We start from the raw sequence: 18,587 nt of genomic DNA on the forward strand, positions 1-18,587 counted from the left end.
AATTATAGATGAATGCTCAAAACATGTTTTGGCACAAGATGAGGTTTAGGACCCAGGAAGAACCCAAAGGCCTCGCTCCAAGGCTCTCAGTGCTGCAGAGCTGCAGGAGGCAGAGGGCACGAGCAGCAGCAGTGACTGCAGATCTCCTGGTACCTCTCAGCACTGCAAGGAATCCAAAGGCTGGGCAGCTCCTCACTGCTGGAGACCAACACAAACATTCACAGCAGCACCTTGCTATTCTAAAACAGAGTATCTATACAAGCTGGGACCAAATAGACTGAACCCAGCATGCTGCCACACCGTCAGGGTTGGACTTGGTGATTTTAGTGTCTGTTCCAACCTTAACAATCCCATGGCCATGCAAGATACCCCAGCCAGCAGGAGCCTCTTGGGATGGAGACAGCCTTGCTGAGTGCTGGGAAGAGGAGGGGGAAGGTGGGAAGAAGCTGAGAGGTCTCCCACTGTGGGGGGAGAAAGGAAATGAGGCAACACAGACAGCCCAGCAAACGCTGATTAGGCTGCAGCTGGATGAGGTGCACCAAAGGAGCACACACATTCCTGTTTACAATGCACTGGCTTTTACACATGCTGTATGAGAACTTTCCAACTCGGTGTTATGTTTTACTACAGGATGGCTGGTCAGAGATCTGCTCGCTCAGAGCATCTCTTCTAATGAGAGTGCAGTTTCTAACTCTGAAGCAGTGCCACAACACACCGCTACCAGACGAGAACTTCTAGAGGCCACAGAGAGCATTTTGCAGCAGGGGAATAAAAAAGGCTTTTTTTTGTTTGTTTCAGTCTGAGTCAATAAAAGCATTAGATTTCAATATAATAATATTTAGACTTTTCACGTATTGGAGAAATCAATAACTGGTCCAAAATACCACTCGCAATCTAATACTAACACATGTATTAATTGGAAAAAAACCCTCATAACTATTTTCCTCTATGGCCTTTGATAATTAAGCAGGCTTATTTAATCTCATCTCCCCTGGGCTATGTCAGCTATGCTAAAGATTAATGATTTATTTTGAAATAAATCTCCTTAAGCCTGGGTAAGCCAAGGTCTGTTTGAGAACAACACTAAATGGAAAATGGAAAAACTTCTTTAATAATAAATCTTTTGGATGGAAAGTGCAAGCGGGCTGGGGAGAGACGTGCCCTTAATTTATTCTGTGTCTTTTACTCACCATTAATATCCTGCAATTACAATTTGAGCTCTTTTAGAGGTTTGAGTTATTGCACCTTAATTGCCAAGCGATGGTTTATTTTATTTAAGCCGTTTGTTCCCTTATTATGGGATGACAAGTATTTAATAGCTCAGTGCCCAGGAGACACGTAGAGAAAACATCACCTTTGAATCTGAAACCTGCAGTTGCTGAGCAGGTGACTCAGTGTAGTGTCCCCTCTACACTCTACCCACTGCCACCATAATACCACATTTTTTATCTATGGAGTTGTAACGGGACAGAAAGCACAGCAATGAGAGCCGAGCAGCGAGGGCCCAGGCTGCAGCAAGTGAGGGTTGGCTCAAATACAACAGCTATAAGCACAGAAATAAAGGAAAGAATCTGCTCACCCTTGGAAGACTTCAGATATGCAGGGATCTCTAATGAGAAACCCTCACTTCCACTGCCAACTCTTAAATGGGGGCTGGGAAGGGATGGATCTTGGCTCCAGCCCTTCCAGTCACTCAGGTACTCTGTGCTGCATTGCATTGCATTGCACAGCACTGCATGCACGTGAGCCTGGGCTGGCCTGCCTTCTCACCATCACTCTTTAGGTCTGGGTTAGGCATTAGCCCTTCTGCTGCAGAAGACGACATTTTTTTCCTCTTTCTAATTTTACTAAGTCCCATAATGAATGATCATATTTTACACAGGATGAAATACTTTATAGCACAAAAAATATATCCAGGAGGTGGGAGAACCACACATAAAGGGAAGTTATATTTCCATTGTAAACTTTCAAAACACTATTTAAAAGAGCCCACACAGTTCATGTTCTTGCCAACAGAAGGATTCTGATTCAGTCCCCATTGTGACAACAGCTCTGCACCTCCAACTCCGTAAGTGGGGACACAGAGCCCTGACAGCAGCTCTCACCAATGAGGAAAGCCTCAGCTGCTGCTTCAGCAGTCACAGCACGTAAGGCAGCTTTGGCTGTCCCAGCAGAACCCATCAGGGCCACTTATCAAAAGAAAAAGCCTCCAAGTAACTCATGTGTTTTTAATTAAAACGAATGAAGGTGCAGGAATGGTTCTACTCATGATGGAGTAGAAAGCCATTTATAAATGCATCCTTGGGCAGCCTGATCCAGTATTAAAAGTGGGGGTTGGCAGCCCTGCCTGCAGCAGGGGGGTTGGAGCTTCATGATCCTTGAGGCCCCTTCCAATTCAAGCCATTCTAGGATTCCTTAAGTCTGTTCTTTTCTAACCAAGTTCATAGAAGAGAGCTGCACGACCACTGTGCAGAGAGAGCAAAAGCTCAAACAGGCACACAGCCTCACTGCCAGGACTGCTACAATGAATATGAACTTCTTCTGATGTCAGAGGTCTAATGAGGCTGCTAATGAGTCTGCTCCTGCCTGGTGCTGGGTCACCTGTCTGTGATTTCAGCAATAAACCGGGTGAAGAAAACAGAGAAATCTCTCTAATTTCTCATTCCTATCGACACCTTAATTACACCTACATTGTGAAAGTTACAGGAAATATTCTTATTTACATGTTCCAGTTATACTATCGTAGAGGACAATACTGGCATATTATTCCTTATGTCCTGTTTCAGATTTTTTTTTTTTTTTTCCAGAGAATGCTTTAACGATTTTACAGCAACAAAATGAAGAAAAGGTGACAAAGTATTCGGCATCCTTTGAACTCAGTCCTTCATTCATATGTATACACCAGCACCTGATGAATAATGCAGGCACAGAAATCTGTTAGCAGTTTTGCTGTTCAGAAACACACGATTAGCATTGCTCTCACTGCAACAATTATACTCTTGTTCTCAGAGGTCATTCTTTAAATTCACACAACTGTCGCTGTATTTCTGGAAGTAAATAAGGCAAAATAGATATTAGAGATGCAGCACGGTGCATGCCACAGAGCTACCCTCTCCCTGTGCTCCCGGCAGCTTGCCTGCTGCTGCTAACACCTCTGAAGGAATGGCATTGCCAGGTCTATGGTAATAAGCAGGAAGCAGGAAATATGTAATTGAACAAAGCCTGGCCAGGATAGGAGGTTTGTTCTCACGCAGAGCTGCGATGCTGGCAGCCTGGATGCTGTGTGGGATACAGAACCTCACTACAGAATGTGCTCCTGAAGCCTCCCTGCAGGCATTGAAGGCCAGGCTGGATGTGGCTGTGGGCAGCCTGGGCTGCTGGTTGGTGACCTGCACACAGCAGGGGGTTGGAACTGATGAGCGTTGTGCTCCTGTGCAACCCAGGCCGTTCTGTGATTCTATGAAAGCTGTCTCTGGGAAGGTGGAAGTCCTGCCCTGCCTCAGGAACAGGGGCACAGGTGGCCCTCCCCCCCTAGCAATGCACTGTCACTGCCATAGTCTCACTCTGGCTCTGCATACTGTGCTCAGAGGCTGCCCTGATTGGAGCTGCTTGGCTGCTCCGCTGTCTGCTCTCGCTGGCACGGCAATTTGTGAATAAGTTATTTAATAATTACTATGTAATTAGAGTTCTACTGATCCCTGATGAACTGAAATCCACAGACAATGCCTATCAAATGAATCATTACAAATCTATATAAATTACATGGTGGTGTGTGCCAATGCCATGATGAAATTCACAACTGTCTGTAATTTCTGCAGAAGGAAACTTAATTAAGCCAGTGTTACAGTTGCACATCTCCAGCCAGGGTGGGAGAAAGAGAACTTCTCCAAGGAAAACAGAGCCACACAGTACCATGTGATGCTCTGCATCAGCCACCGAGAAAGGGAGGGGAGTGCAGTGGTGAACACTGGTGTGGGTTCTTGCAGTTATTAGCAAGTCACTGAATGGCTTGGGTTGGAAGGGACCTCAAGGATCATGAAGCTCCAACCCCCTGCCACACGCAGGGCCACCAACCTCCACATTTCATAGCAGCCCAGGCTGCCCAGTGCCCCATCCAACCTGGCCTTGAACACCTCCAGGGATGGACGGGGCATCACAGCCTCTCTGGGCAGCTGTTCCAGCACCTCAACACTCTTATGGCAAAGAACTTCCCCCTGGCATCCAGCCCCAGTCACAGAGAAGTATTCCACTTGGTACAAATGTGTATTGGAAAACAGGTAGGACCAGGACAGCCGGTGCCTCACTGCTTGCTAGGACAAGTTGTCCTGCAGACACACAGTGGGATGAAATACTTTCATTGCCCAGGGAGCTCTTAGAACCTGAGATCGAGGAGCAGAAGTCTGCAAACAGCATATAGGGGAACAGAGGATCCAAGCACACACCCCAAGGAGTGAATGCAGACAGCAACAAATGCTTTGCAAAGTTGCAGGTGAATCAGCCAAGGTCACGTCCCAGCACTGCCACCCACATGCCCTTGGGGTGCAGGAGGAGTGTGGGTGCTCCTGCACAGTGCTGGCATGGAGCTGCCCTGCAGCTGCACTGCAACGGGGCCTTTGTTTGCTGTGCAGCAGACCTGAGACCTTAGGTTCATTTCTTTAGCACTGAGGGCAAATCTCTCTGACAAACTCACTAAGCTTCCTTGTAGAAATAATTCCGGCTGCCTGCCCTGCTGCTCGCTGCAGCGGAGTGCCGCAGAACCCAGCTCAGACAGGATTTATTGGTGACAACATCGCGTCCATTCATTTCTGGACCGGCCTCATCCCTTGGCCTAAACGGCCTTCTCACAATGCTTTATTGCATTGATTTACATGCAGAGGCAATGTACTCCCAGGTTTGCTCTGCTCAGCTGCTATTGCTCAAATATTTATACAAGGGCAATTTCCCCGTGCTCTGCTGTCACGCGCAGCAGCACAGCCAGGTTCTGCTTCCAAAGCCCTGGACAAGCTGAGCTCTGAGCAGAAATGATGAATAACAAGCAGCTTGGTCACCCCTGCAGCACTGCTGCTCTCCTCACCCCTTCCCAGTGCGCAGGAGTGCCACTGCATCCAGGAAACTCCCAGGTGCTTTGGGAAAACCTTTGTACAATGGGGGATTGATGGCTTCAGAGCAATGCATTTAGTAGGGCATTTTTTACAAAGACCATAAAGACCTCCAGGAGTTTCTCACTCACAGGGCCACTTCATGCCCTGGAGGTGTGGATCTGCTCGGGGCTGGAGCCGTCCTCATGAGGCATCCTAATGCAGACATGCCAGTGCAGTCATGGAATGAATCATAGAATGACAGAATGGCCTGGGTTGCAAAGGAGCACAACGCTCATCAGTTCCAACCCCCTGCTGTGTGCAGGTCGCCAACCAGCAGCCCAGGCTGCCCACAGCCACATCCAGCCTGGCCTTGAATGCCTGCAGGGATGGGGCATCCACAGCCTCCTTGGACAACCTGTTCCAGTGCCTCACCACCCTCTGGGTGAAAAACTTCCTCCTCATAGCCAACTTAACCTCCCCTATCTCAGTTTAAAACCATTCCCCTTGTCCTATCAATATTCACCCTTGTAAACAGTCGTTTCCCCCCCTGTATAAACAGCCAGGGACAGTGTGTGGTTGTTTTGCACGAAGGGCTATTTGCTTCCATATGTCACCCGTTCAAGCATTCACATTTAAGCCCTATTTCAGAAGGACCATACTCTGAGTGTGATGCTGCCATGCTGTTACCAGGAACCACCAAAAGAGTGTTTGGGTGCTGGCACAGGCTGCCCAGGGAGGCGGTGGAGTCACCAGCCCTGGAGGTACTGCAGAAACATTTAGATGTTGTGCTGAGGGATATGGTTCAGTGGGAAAAACTGGTGGTAGGTGGGCAGTTGGACTGGGTGATCCTGCAGGTCTTTTCCAACCTTGCTGAGTCTATGATTCTATGAACCTACTTTTCAAGCTCAGCTCCAGGTTGAGAAGAACAGTGTATTTCCTTGAAGCAAAAATGGAGACGACAACCTGCACACAACTGTCTTTAGCTGTAAAATCATAGTTTTAAAAGCACTGAATCATAGAATCATGGAATCACCAACCGCTGGAAAAGATCTTTATAAAAGCATTGAATTATCAATTGATTTAGAGAAAACTCTGTTGGATCCCCACCCCACAGCTTCTCCACTCTGAAGAGCATTTGCCCACAGATGGTCAGCACTAAAGAAAGCCCCATAGCAGCACCAGGAGAGAGAAGGGACTGGTACCCCCCATACTTTTCATTGGCTAAATGAATAAAAGCTATACACTGTTCGCCCAGAGGGTGGTGAGGCACTGGAACAGGTTGCCCAAGGAGGTTGGAAGGATGGATGCCCCATCCCTGCAGGCATTCAAGGCCAGGCTGGATGTGGCTCAGGGCTCTGCCATGGTGACCCTGCACACGGCAGGGGTTTAGAACTGGATGAGCATTGTGCTCCTTTGCAACCCAGGCCATTCTGTGATTCTGTGATCATGTCTAATCTGTGGTGTGTTTTACTTTAAGGTGAAATTACTTCACAAGATTTGGAATTTTCTCCTTCACTTTTAGAGGCTTATTGGGACACCTCAGCATTTGATTTTGTAGCGGGCAGACCACAAGGGGCGGCTGTTGTTCATGGTGTGGGCTCACCAAGAGGGGTTTAAACCTCAGAAAGGAAAAAAGAAAAAAAAAAAAAAGATATTTCCTTCTGATTTTCTTCATTCCACAAACTGTTTGGATGCCTGGGACTGTGTAGCAGCTTTCAGGAAATGTAAATAAATGTGGTGGAGATTATCTGTGTCTATTATTTTTAGTAATCTTATTAGAGAACACATGGCATGATAGATGCAAACAATTTTTTTTTCAGATAAACACTGGTTTCAACTAACTGCTGCTGTTCAATAAACCAGAATTCAGTAGGCAAATCATCCTTCTGTCAAACCAAGGCTGTTTTGTCGCTGTTGACAAAAAGTAACACAAAATGAAGACAGAAGCTCTCATCAGGTACTGCAAGCAGGATTTGGGCTTTCACCCAAAGAGCAGCAAGCACACAGTGCTGACGTCTGGAGTTTGAAATCCATTCTATGACTTTCATGAAAATTCTTGATATCCTTGATTCTTTTTCAAAGTCCCACATTTTTGGCCTGGGCAACCCGTTACATAAAGTGGCTCTCCATTAAGCAGTATATTTTAATGAAGAAGCACTCATTTTCATTCTCCTGACATGGGAATTTTTCCTCCTTTGTCTCCCACCAGTGCTTCACAAACCTCCCCCACCATCCTGAGACCAAGCCTGCAGCCTGCATACCAGATTGAGTCACAAAATGTATTTATGTCAGTATTTATAACACTTCTCATTTTCACCCCATTTGTTACGCATGTTCCACTTTGGATTTTTCACTTTTTCTCGTATGTTAATTTACCTCAAGATTTCCTACCCCTTCTGCATCACAAAGAGAAACTCCGGTTCAGAAGGAGCCCTGACCTCCTGTGCTCCTCACCCTCATCAGGGCGCATTGTAGGGAATGTCCATAGGTGACAACAAATGCTTTAATCACCATAATTAGCTGATACACAGAAAGAAAGCTTAGATGTGCTGCTAGACATGCTCGTAGACATGCTTCAGCCTCTCCAGATCATCATATTGCAGTAGAAATATGTATCTAAAACATATGGTTACAACTACACAATTTAAGAATACGAACACAAACTTCACAAAAACTAACACAAAAGGCAACTGCTGTAAGGAACCATAATAAAGATTACCATAAATTGCACCCCCTCAGACACAAACATGTTCTTTGGCTTCTAAATGTCAAGGAGAAACATATGCTGCTGATCTTTCTCAGAGCAGCTATTCCCATCTTGTGCCATCTCAGTCACTTATTGTCATATCATTCAGATAAAGCTCAACCTGGAGAATGGATACTTGGAACACTTCTCCTCAGCTCTCAGTAATTGCTACCTGGAGCAGCAGTCAGCATCCTTATGGAAGGGTCTCATGCTCAGTGTCTAACAGAATTGTTATGACTAACATTAATGGGAGATTTGGCCATTTATCTTACTCTGTGTGAGTATATGAATTCAAGGTGCTGTCTCTAGCTCTGCTGGACTCCCTGTTTTCTGACACTGGCTCCTCAGGCATATTTGTGATGTAAAGAAAGCACTCGGTTTTGCTTAAATGCTGTTCAACTGCATCTCACGTTGGCCTTACCCTGTGTGAGAAAGGGGAGAGAAAAGAGGCTTTTACCTTGCCTATAAATAACATTGGAGATGGTTGGAAATTCTCAGATAGTTGTTTTCCATTGGGAATGCAGTCACTCCATCAATGTGCCCTGGACAAGTACCCTCATCTTTGAGAGAGGCTCCCAAGGATCTGACCCCCAGACCTGTAACCCCACTCCTCTAACTCCCCAAATTCACACACGCTGATCTGGAGCTGGGTGGCCATCTCGGGCTCCATCTTGGTGGGTCACCTCTCCCGTAGCAGCCAGGCTTCTTTGGCCAGCTTAGACATGGAGAGTAAAGCAAGGGCTTCAGTGAGAAGCCCCATCATCAAAGACAGAGCATACGGAGAACTAAAACAAAATCTCCTTTGGTCTATGACAGGGGAGGTGTAGCACAGACACGAGTTTCCAGATCAGACAACACACTATGAAAAGGTCTGACTTGGTTTTATAATGGATATACCACAAAACCCCATGGGCATGGACCTGGATGCCCCTTACAGTGACCACAAGAAAGCATGCTGGCTCAGACATCCCTTTATGTTTTGTTTTACTGCCCCTGAAGGCATTTTCCATCTGCTCTCTGTCCAGCCACACAACAGAGAAGTTGGGGCCGTGCGTTCAGCAAGAGCTGGGTGAGTGTTCGGGGCACTGACTGCACGGCAGGGGCAAGACCAGACACCTCCAATGAAAACATTGGTGTATGGCATCAGCCCTCTGCACTGCGACTTCTACAGGAGACTTTGGGCTTCAGCCAAACATAATTAAATCAAGAAACGTCTTTTGATTTACTGCAGCAGTCTTTGAATCAGCTTCTAATGAGTACAGGAGTTTTCACTTACATTCTATATTTATATGAATATATCTGTATAATTTTATGTGTGTCACCCATTTGGCTGGAACATAACACAGAACAACACCAATTTAATTGTGATTTGTTCTAAGGACCAGCGTTTGAGAGGTAAAATAGTAAAATATTTCTTAGGTAATTGGAGAAAGCTGAAACTATGGACACAAAGGGAATTTCCCTGGAGAGTAAATTTCTTTCTGAAATGTCAAATTTGGAAGGCCAGCCAAAGCCATTGAACTAAAACTTAGCAGAGACCCCTTCATGTGGGCAAATACGCAAATTCTCAGTCAACAGAAAGCAATGGCTGAGTTTAATGATGACACCAAATGGTGTGAACACAAGTCCCAAGCAGTCTTTGCATGATCTCCAATAGCCACTCAAACAACTGCTGCTGCCAGGCCCAGCTCCATCCCCTGGCAGCAAGAACAGCCCCTTCAGGAAGGTGACCGCTGCTCAGACATCAGAGCATGTCAAATCCCCATTCCTGGAAGCACTCAAGACCAGGCTGGATGTGGCTCTGGGCAGCCTGGGCTGCTGGTTGGCAACCCTGCACACAGCAGGGGGTTGGAACTGATGAGCGTTGTGCTCCTTTGCAACCCAGGCCATTCTGTGATTCTATGAACCGCCTTGGCAACACAGTCACGGCAAGATGCTGTCTGTGCAGCAAGCCCTTGGCTAACCCGTCACCACTGTTATTGCCACCAGTAGTGCAATATGTTCAGCAGTACATAAAGTCACTCATTTCAGATCATTCCCTTTCTCGTTCCAGGAGAGGCTTTTATGCACCTGGAGACAGATGTTTTGACCCAACACTGCCCTTCCCTCCGTCCGCCCCAATTTCCTTCTTGGTCCTGAGAGCACCGATCTCTTCCCACAGTGGGAAGGAGAAGTGGAAATAGGCTTCATCTGCAGTAAGAAAATGCTTGGTGTAAATATGAAGGAAAAGTTGCAAATACAGGAAAGAAGCAGGGCCACATCCTGACTGTGATGGGGGAGGACCACTCTGGGCAGTGGGAAGCAGGACCCAAAGCTGCCAGCAGTGGAAAATGGCATTGTGGCTACAGCCGTGCTCTCAGTGAGATGACTGTGAGAACCCCCAAATCCCATAAATCCCTGCTGTCCCTCACTGTTATGGCTTGGGGCAGCAGGAGAGGGAAGGTTTGCAGATCCACGAGTCAGGCTGCTAGGAAATTACCAGAGAAAATGGTTGTCTGTCTCAATATTAATTTTGTTTAGTAGACATGGCATAGCAAGACCACTGCACAGCTCTGCAGGTGCCCTCAATGCTCCTGGATCTTCAGTGCCCCAGTAGACACACTCAATGCTACACCAACTATCCTGAGGAATGCATATGTTGTTACATGCAATGTGCTGTTTACAAAGAGTTAACTTAAAATTTTGAAAGAATATTAATTTTTTTGCACTTCAGACATGAAACTCAATTAAAATGTTGGCACAGCAGTTTGATTAGGAATCTTTCTGTAGGAACCAGCGCACAATGCAACAAACACATGTAAATGGAGGCACGGTCTGGTGCTTCCTGGCATGCAAACTCTTTGAGACAAGATCATAACCATGTTGCACTACCAGTAAGCTCACAGTTGGATGCTTATGCAATAAGGTAGTTCTGTTTAGCTGCAGCAATTACATTAGCACAGAAAATACTGCCACATCCCTCACATGCCTCGCTGTGCTCTCCTTCCCCTTCCTGACGTCGCTGCTGACCTTTGCTGCAGCCCTTCATGGCTATTTACATTTTAGAACAACTACTGACAATACATCTGATTTCTGTATGAGCCACATTCTCCCAGAGCTCAGCAGCACCTGTGGGGCACAAAGGCAACCACTGAAGGGCATCATCCCCAGGGCAGCTGCCAGTGATGGGCTCCTCTATTGCAAGGGAAGGTATCCCTTCCCAGGTGAGATGTTTATAGCACTCATAAAAAACACTCAGGATTGCCTAGGAGATGTGCTTTTAAAATACAAACAAAATAATGCCTATGATAATGATAGATACCTATCTGCTTGAGACGCAATGATTATATTCATCTATCTTCTGTGAGGTGATGGCTTGCTTCAATCCAGACTTTTGAGGTGTCTTATCTTGTAGAGACACAGAGATCACACGTTGCTGGGAATTTTATGCCCCTGTGAACAGCCTCTTTCTAAGCAGATTTACAGTTCCTACAGATGTACAGATTAAATCTACATTCAGATTGAAAACGCGGGATTTCAGCAGCCACTCAGTGTCCTGTAATACAACTAGCGTTCAGGCAGAGCAGACAACCTCCCAGCGTGACACAGCTTTGATGAAGACCAGCACTCCAGCCCTGACACCACGTACTGGGACATGGAGAGGCTGCATGGGGACAGGGCATGTTCCCCTGGGGACGTTGCTGCTCCAGCAGCAGCACTGACCACCACCTCACCTCTGGCTGTTCTCAGAGTGATGGCTGAAGGAGTCCACCTCGCTGCCAGCGGCTAATGATGGCTCATTCCCCTCATGGTGGCCTTGCAAATTTATCTGCAGGAAATTGCCTTTTGCCTTGAATTAAAATTGCACCAACTTAAAAGCAAGAGCTGCTTAATTATTACTCCATTCTGCATTGGTAAATGAAACCTCATACCCTGAGTCCGTACCATAATGCGTTTTCTGCAGAAATTGGATTTCATGAATCAGCAGGTCTCTGCCTTACTTACAGGAAAAGAATATGTTCTTAAGTACCAAATATTCTGGGAAAAGCCAAGACGGGCAGCACTACGCATGTGATGAATTAGGCCCATAGATGGCAGGATGGGACCGTCCAACACAGCTGCTGGGGATCCTGCACACGTACACAGCTACAGGACAGGAGCGGTGCCAAAACCCCACACATCTAGGTGATAGGAAGGACTGGGACATGAGTAACTGCCACACTGCCATTCGTTCCTTGATCGGAGCCACTGCTGCTCCGTGTTTTTCCCATACAGCTCAGTCTGTCCATTTTACAGCTGCTAACAAAATAAGATGCAAGCAGTGTTTCACGAGAGAAAATCCCCTCTGTAGTATCAGGGAATCCATGTTTAATAGGTTGTTACCCCGGGAGACTTTTTTTTCTCTTTTATATTAAAAAAAGAGAAACTCTTTCCAGATGATATTAATGTAGACTCTGAAGAAGGATGAATGCCCACTCCCAAGTCGAATGCTCTTAATTCCCAATTGAAATCCAGACTGCCCTTTGGGAACCCCTCCCTGTTTTGATTAGAATCAAACAGATGGGGGCAGAAAACAAATCCCTCCATCTCAGCCTTTCAGACACACCTCAGCAGCTCCCCCACATCTCAATGGAGCGGTCAGAATCAGACCCCCATTTCAGCACTTCCTCTCACTTCCCACATCCCACCCCTCTCACCACAGAGAATGCCTGCTGTTGCAGTTTCCAACTTGACACTGCCTGAGGTGTTCACCCTCTGCACTCTGCACTGTAACAGCGGGCATGTTACAAAAGGAAAGCAAAGAAAGCTGATAGAACCCTGGCAGCAACAGAACTGCTTTGTTCAAAATAACCCAAACCTTTGCCTTACTTTCTCTGAACTGCAAACTCACCAAATACCACTTGCTTCTGCTATGAAATTCTTCTGTTCTCACTTTTTGCGTTTTCTGCTTAAAGGATGTGCTGCATTGTGTTCACTTTGTTAATGATTGCTCAAATCTGAAATGGAACAGAAGGAAAGACCTCACACTGCCTTCTGCTCATTGCATTTCTGTGGTGGTGGGTTAAATATCCCGATAACACTGACACAGGGGAAGCACAGCAAGAACAAAGCTTAGTGGTTGCAAGGTAATAACCCTAGGATTTAAGGAGATGAAAATCTGCAGTCCGATTTCCACCAAGGAATATCTTCATGCATGTCTTTCAGTATTATCGCTATGAAAACAGGACAGATTACCACGGAAGTTCAGCTATGAACATCTTTGGATGCCACTAACAGATGGCTAGAGAGTCAAAAAATGTGAAATACTATGAAGTCACGGCTATAAATATCTTTCAAGTAGGACATTTGAGACCCATTTTATGTAAGCTTCATGTAAAGAGTATCTCAGCGCTCTGCTTTGCCTATCCCAGTGACTGCTGTCTTCATCCAAGGACTCCATGGCACGTCCCCTCTGCTCACCCTACCGCCCGGTGTGTGCAGCCAAAGGCATGCAGTGCTGGGCTCACAGTGCCCCTTGGAGACCTCCCAAGGAGTTCTGAATGGTGCTCACAGTGCTGCCTTGGCCAGCCAGTACGGAAAGGTTGTGCCATGCTAAGTGCCCGTGCCACAAAGCAGGCTGAGCCCTCATGTGTCTTTTTGTACATCCACAACTTGTTGCTGCCCCCAAAATGTGGCACTGCTTCCAAAACAGAAGCCCTTCTGCAGCACAGAAGAAAAAACCAGCTATTTCCCACTGCTGAGGAATGTAACGGTACTTGTGTGCCTTGTGATAAAAACGAGGGAAAGAAAAAGCACGCTGACATCTTTCTGCTTTTGAACCCAGGCATGTGGAAACAAACGAGCACGAACACTTGTCACACATCTACGTTACTTACGGTTGAGAGGCAGGCTGGCATTGGTCATCCCAAGCTTGTTGGCAGCAACACAGGTATAGTTGCCAAAGTGCTCTTCTGTCACATTGGTAACAGTAAGAAGTGATCTCGTGCTATAATTTTTAATAGTAATTCCTTGTTGACCACTGATCAGTCTAGAAAGTAAGAAAAAAAAAGTCTATAACTTATATACCATAAGCAATAGCCTTTTTGATTTCGTTTCTTTAATGGATACAGCTGATAGCACAGTAATCAGTCTGCACGTGATCCTGCTGAACGAACTTATCAGTGGGGCTGCTTTGGGAGGCAGCACTGGAGGTGTGAGGGGAGCAGCCTCGGGCAGTTTGGCCCACGGCTGGCCTGGAAGCAGCACCCCCAGTGCCCACCTGCATGTATCCGTACTGCTGTGCCCAGCATCCATAGTGCTGCAGCAGGGGCAGGGCGGGCTGTGGGTGGGCAATAGGACGGAGCATGGAGACAGAGTGCTGCCCTAAAGACACTGCACCACTTCTGACTGTTACAGTAAATCCTTCAGAGGGTGTTTTTCACAATCTGCTGGTTGTTCACAACTCTGTGCACCTCTAACTGATGGTAGATTGGGATTATGTAGCCAAGAAGGAGATTAATTAGGATGGAGACCACAATATATTTTACAGACCTCTATAGCAACAAACTGCAGTTGCAATTAGGAAGGATGCACTACCGCAGCACTGCATCCTGAGACTGCAACTTCAACAGAAATCAGGTAACAGAATGCAGGAGGAACCCAAACACAACCATTTTCACTGGGCTCCCTTTCCCTGCACTGAGCCTTCCATGGCCCTGTCCCATATGGACAGGTGTCAGAAACACCGCTGCTCTGGCACAGAGGAAGACAATCAGTTCAAATTCTGTTGTTGTACGCAGACCACATCTTGTCAGATGGGAACGGTACCCATGTTATTAAAGTGCCAGCTACAGCTGATTGCTCACAGTGGATTCCTCACGTTTCCCGTGGCATGGTGCCACACTGGGGACAGCACAGAGCCACGTGGCTGCCAGGGTCTGTGGTCAGCTTTGGTCACCATGAACATAGCACCTGCAGGACCTCCGTTTGCTGCTGTAGAAACCTGATTTTGCTGCTGTAGGAACCTGATGCTTTCACTTCTGAGCCAACAACCACATCCCTGCCCAGCTCACTGACTGCACACGGCATTTGCTACCTGTGTGCAGCTCCATTTCGGAACACAGCATCTCCACTCATGTGCAGCCACCCTACACATCTCCTTACTCCACTGCTCCATGCCATGAGCTGAACATGGAAATGGAATCTCATTTTTATTTTGGAGACTATGCCAATGCATGAGGAGAACACCGTGTGTCTGTGCCAGTCCCAGGGGATATCTACCTTTAGTTTCGTATTTGAATGACTTCACATTATTGCAGTATATTAAGCCATTATAACAAGTTTTGTTATTTCAAATGTAGGTCTTGTTTGCTTTATCAAGTAGAAGAGAATTAATATTTTTTAGATGAGTGGCTTTTGGGCTTTTTCCCTGTGGCTGTTCAATTTCTGAGATGCAGTTCTTCACAGCCCTGTAACACAGTATACTTGAGCAGTTGTGAGTTTCAGATACCAGACTCAGAACAGCAAAGCCTCCTCCCCTCCACAGGGAATCCCTCTGCAGCTTTAGAAGCCAAATGCTATCACAATTTTAAGAAGCTTCTACTAACTTTTCACCCAGTCCCTTTTTAATGTGATGCATTTCAGAGCTTTGGCTCCTGCTCAGAATTTAAAGCCCTCAAGGGCAGTCCCTATACTGGCTCCTTCCCCAGCTCCTTTCCTGGGTGCCACCACAGCAGCTCTGTGACCGCTCTTTGGAGAAGAGATTTCTCTTCATACCCAGCCTGCCCTGCCCTGGCACAGCACTCTCCCATCGTATTGCTGTTTCCTGGGAGCTGAACCCCATCTCTCCAACCTCCTGCCAGGAGCTGTAGAGACCCATAAGGTCCCCCTGGAGCATCCTTTTCTCCATACTGAACCAGCCCATTCCCTCAGTTGATCCTCAGTCCATGTGGGCTCTCCAGGGCTGTGTGGTCTGCACGCCCATGGGATGGCAGGCAGTGCTCTGGGTTCCTCCCCTGCTTTCCCCAAGCAGTTCTCAGCCCTGAGCTCGGTGTTCCCAAAGCATGGCAGGAATGCATGGAGAATTGATGAGCAGTGACTGCTGCGAGCCCAGCAAGGAGAGAGAGGAGCAGTCCTACAAACACCTCATAGGTGGAGCTGGACATAGGCTTTAGCTGGTCTTATTTTTAGTTTTACTGACTTTTTTTTTTATGATGAGATGATCCTGGGAGTAGGAATGAACAGTGCGTGTGCAGCCCTCCCTGTCCTGTGAGTGGTGCTTCAGAGGCTCCCAGTCCCTCTGTGGCCACGTGTGTTTTGTGAGTCTGCTAGCAGCTCTTGGACAAACAATGATGTACCGTTAGATTTAACAAAATATTTGAGCAGTGAGACACAACAGGACAGTGCTTGTCTTGCTGATTATAGCAAGCCTCAGGTGATACAGCAACTGAAATGGAAAACAGAAGGCACAACTTCCGTGTCCTGAAATGCTCTGCTTATCCTTTCCCGCTGCTCTTGTGACACTGAATGCACTCAAGAAGAAGGGAATTGGTGACTTTTATAAATAGAGAGGTGATTATCACGCTGGAAATGGCTAATTGAATCCAGAGTGCCATGATCTATATTAAAACCTGTGCTCCAACAGTTTTTTTCCGCTACAACTCCTCCCCGACATATGTACAATATGACGTGCACCCTTGGAAATAGGATGCAGATGAATTTCTCCAACAGAGGGAAAGTCTGTGCTGTTACATGTAGTAAAGGTTGATTATGGTGTTTTCCAGAATGCTTTGATCTATGGTCAGAGTGAGATGGCTGTGGCTGCTGTGGGAAGTCAGGAAGGAGGGAGAGCAGCGCTCCTAAGGGGAGCAGCTGGCCAGTGAGAAATGAGCTGACAGATGGTTCCCTATGAAATATGGTCATTACTATTCTCGTGTCAGTTCCCACGTGTAATGGGATCTTAGAGCTGATGAGAAACCCAGTGTTCAGAAGCCAGGACATTCCAGCAGCTAGAAGATGTACCTGCACAGCTTCTACCAGGATTTTATCCTGCACCAATGTTTAAACTTCACATTCCATGAAGATTTAAGATCTTCGATGAGGTGAGAGTGCAAAGCAAAACCTCCTATTAGAAGCCAATCCTGCAGAGATATCTGAGACCTTTACCAAGCACTACCGACGCAGAAGCAAAGCTGGATGCAAACACCGGGGCGCACACTGAGGTCGCTGGACTCAGTCTGGGAGCTCCTGCAGGGAGGTGCTGCTGCTGTGCAAGGGCTGTGGGCACTGAGCTGCACTGCAAGGTGCCTCCATGAGCCACCCCTGAAACCCGCGGTAGGAAACCTACGGAGATGGCTTAAAAAACCCATATTCTTAAAAAAAACTCTTTTTATTAGACTTTTCCAGTGGACGTTTTCTGGCTGCTGTACTTCAAAGGCTGTAATTACTAAAGCATTTTTAAACCCTGGGCTCATTATGGCAATTATCACCATCACAGCCCAGCTGCGGACAGTCCTATTATGCCTCATCTACCAGCACAGAAACAAAAGCTGAAAGAAAACTCCACGACTCCCCCTGGGCAGCTCTGCAGCTCGCAGTGCAGGCAGGTACTTACTTCCTCTCTCCTCTGTACCACTCAAAGACCGGGGCAGGAACGCCCGCGCCTTCGCACCGGATGAGGCCGTTCCCTCCGAGCATCACTCCGCTGGACTTAAGTTCCTGAATTGTGGGAGCAACTGAAAAAAAAATTGTAAAATAGACATTTGCATACAAATCCGAAGACGGCCGAACTCTGCTTCTCCTCAGCGCTCTCTACGTTACTCAGCCTGGCACGTGTTTTCCAGCTTGAGTCACATTCAAACGTGTTTTCTTCCGGCACTGCAAAAATGATCCCACACAGCAGATTCTGACACAGATCTGTGTATCTGGTGCAGAAGCATAACTGAGACATGGAGAATATTAATCCCACAGCGAACAGTCTGTTTTTCAATCCATTCTGCTCAGTTACTCAATACAAAGCACAGTGATGTCGGCTGTTGGGTTCAGGCAAGGCATGGCCTCAACTCTTTGAAAGGGTAGATAACAGCAGGACAAGGGGAAATGGCTTTAAGTTGAAGGAGGGAAGATTTTGGTTGGATGTCAGGGGGAAGTTCTTTGCTATGAGAGTGGTGAGGTGCTGGAACAGCTGCCCAGAGAGGCTGTGATGCCCCGTCCATCCCTGGAGGTGTTCAAGGCCAGGTTGGATGGGGCTCTGGGCAACCTGGGCTGCTGTGAAATGTAGGGGTTGGTGGCCTTGCATGTGGCAGGCGGTTGGAGCTTCATGGTCCTTGAGGTCCCTTCTAACCATGCCATCCTGTGATTCTACGGCCCCAAAGTGGGGACCACCATGAGCACTGCTCTGCTTTGGGTCCTCGCAGCAGCACAGGGCTTGGGGCGCTGGAGCTGCTTTGGGCACCAAAGGCACACGTACCCTGCAGCCAGGACCCAGCCACACAGCACGGCAGGGCTGCCCCACCACTACACCGATACAGGCTTGCTTCTTTAAGTACATTCTGTCTTCTTAAACAGTGAACACAGTAAAGGGGAATAAATATTTCAAGCACAGAACTGCAGATATAAATAAAGCCAAAAAGCCATAGCTGCCTCTCTCAGTTGCCAGCAAAAGGCAACCGCCAGCTGAAGACAGAAGACAGCGAACTCCTCAGGAAGGAGATTATCAAAGTTAGGGCTGAACAACAATTGCCTTCCCCCTGGAATTTTGCTTACATTTTCTGTTTTTAAACAACAATTTATGCGCATCATAA

The 18,587-nt window shown here is 47.0% G+C and overlaps 1 protein-coding gene across 2 annotated transcripts in view; it reads right to left on the minus strand.

Moving 5' to 3' along the window:
* Window positions 1-18,587, minus strand: part of NEGR1 (neuronal growth regulator 1) — a 169,405-nt gene that overhangs the window by 21,532 nt on the left and 129,286 nt on the right. For both annotated transcript variants that reach the window (XM_042873586.1, XM_042873585.1), the window contains exons 5-6: window positions 17,399-17,519; window positions 13,683-13,834 (exon numbers count right to left, since the gene is read on the minus strand). In XM_042873586.1, coding sequence (XP_042729520.1) covers window positions 13,683-13,834; window positions 17,399-17,519 — 273 coding nt within the window. The remainder of the gene's footprint in view (window positions 1-13,682; window positions 13,835-17,398; window positions 17,520-18,587) is intronic.

This window comes from Lagopus leucura, unplaced genomic scaffold, assembly GCF_019238085.1.
Source record: "Lagopus leucura isolate 7727_CA_CO unplaced genomic scaffold, USGS_WTPT01 Super-Scaffold_100009, whole genome shotgun sequence".
Classification (NCBI taxonomy): Eukaryota; Metazoa; Chordata; class Aves; order Galliformes; family Phasianidae; genus Lagopus; species Lagopus leucura.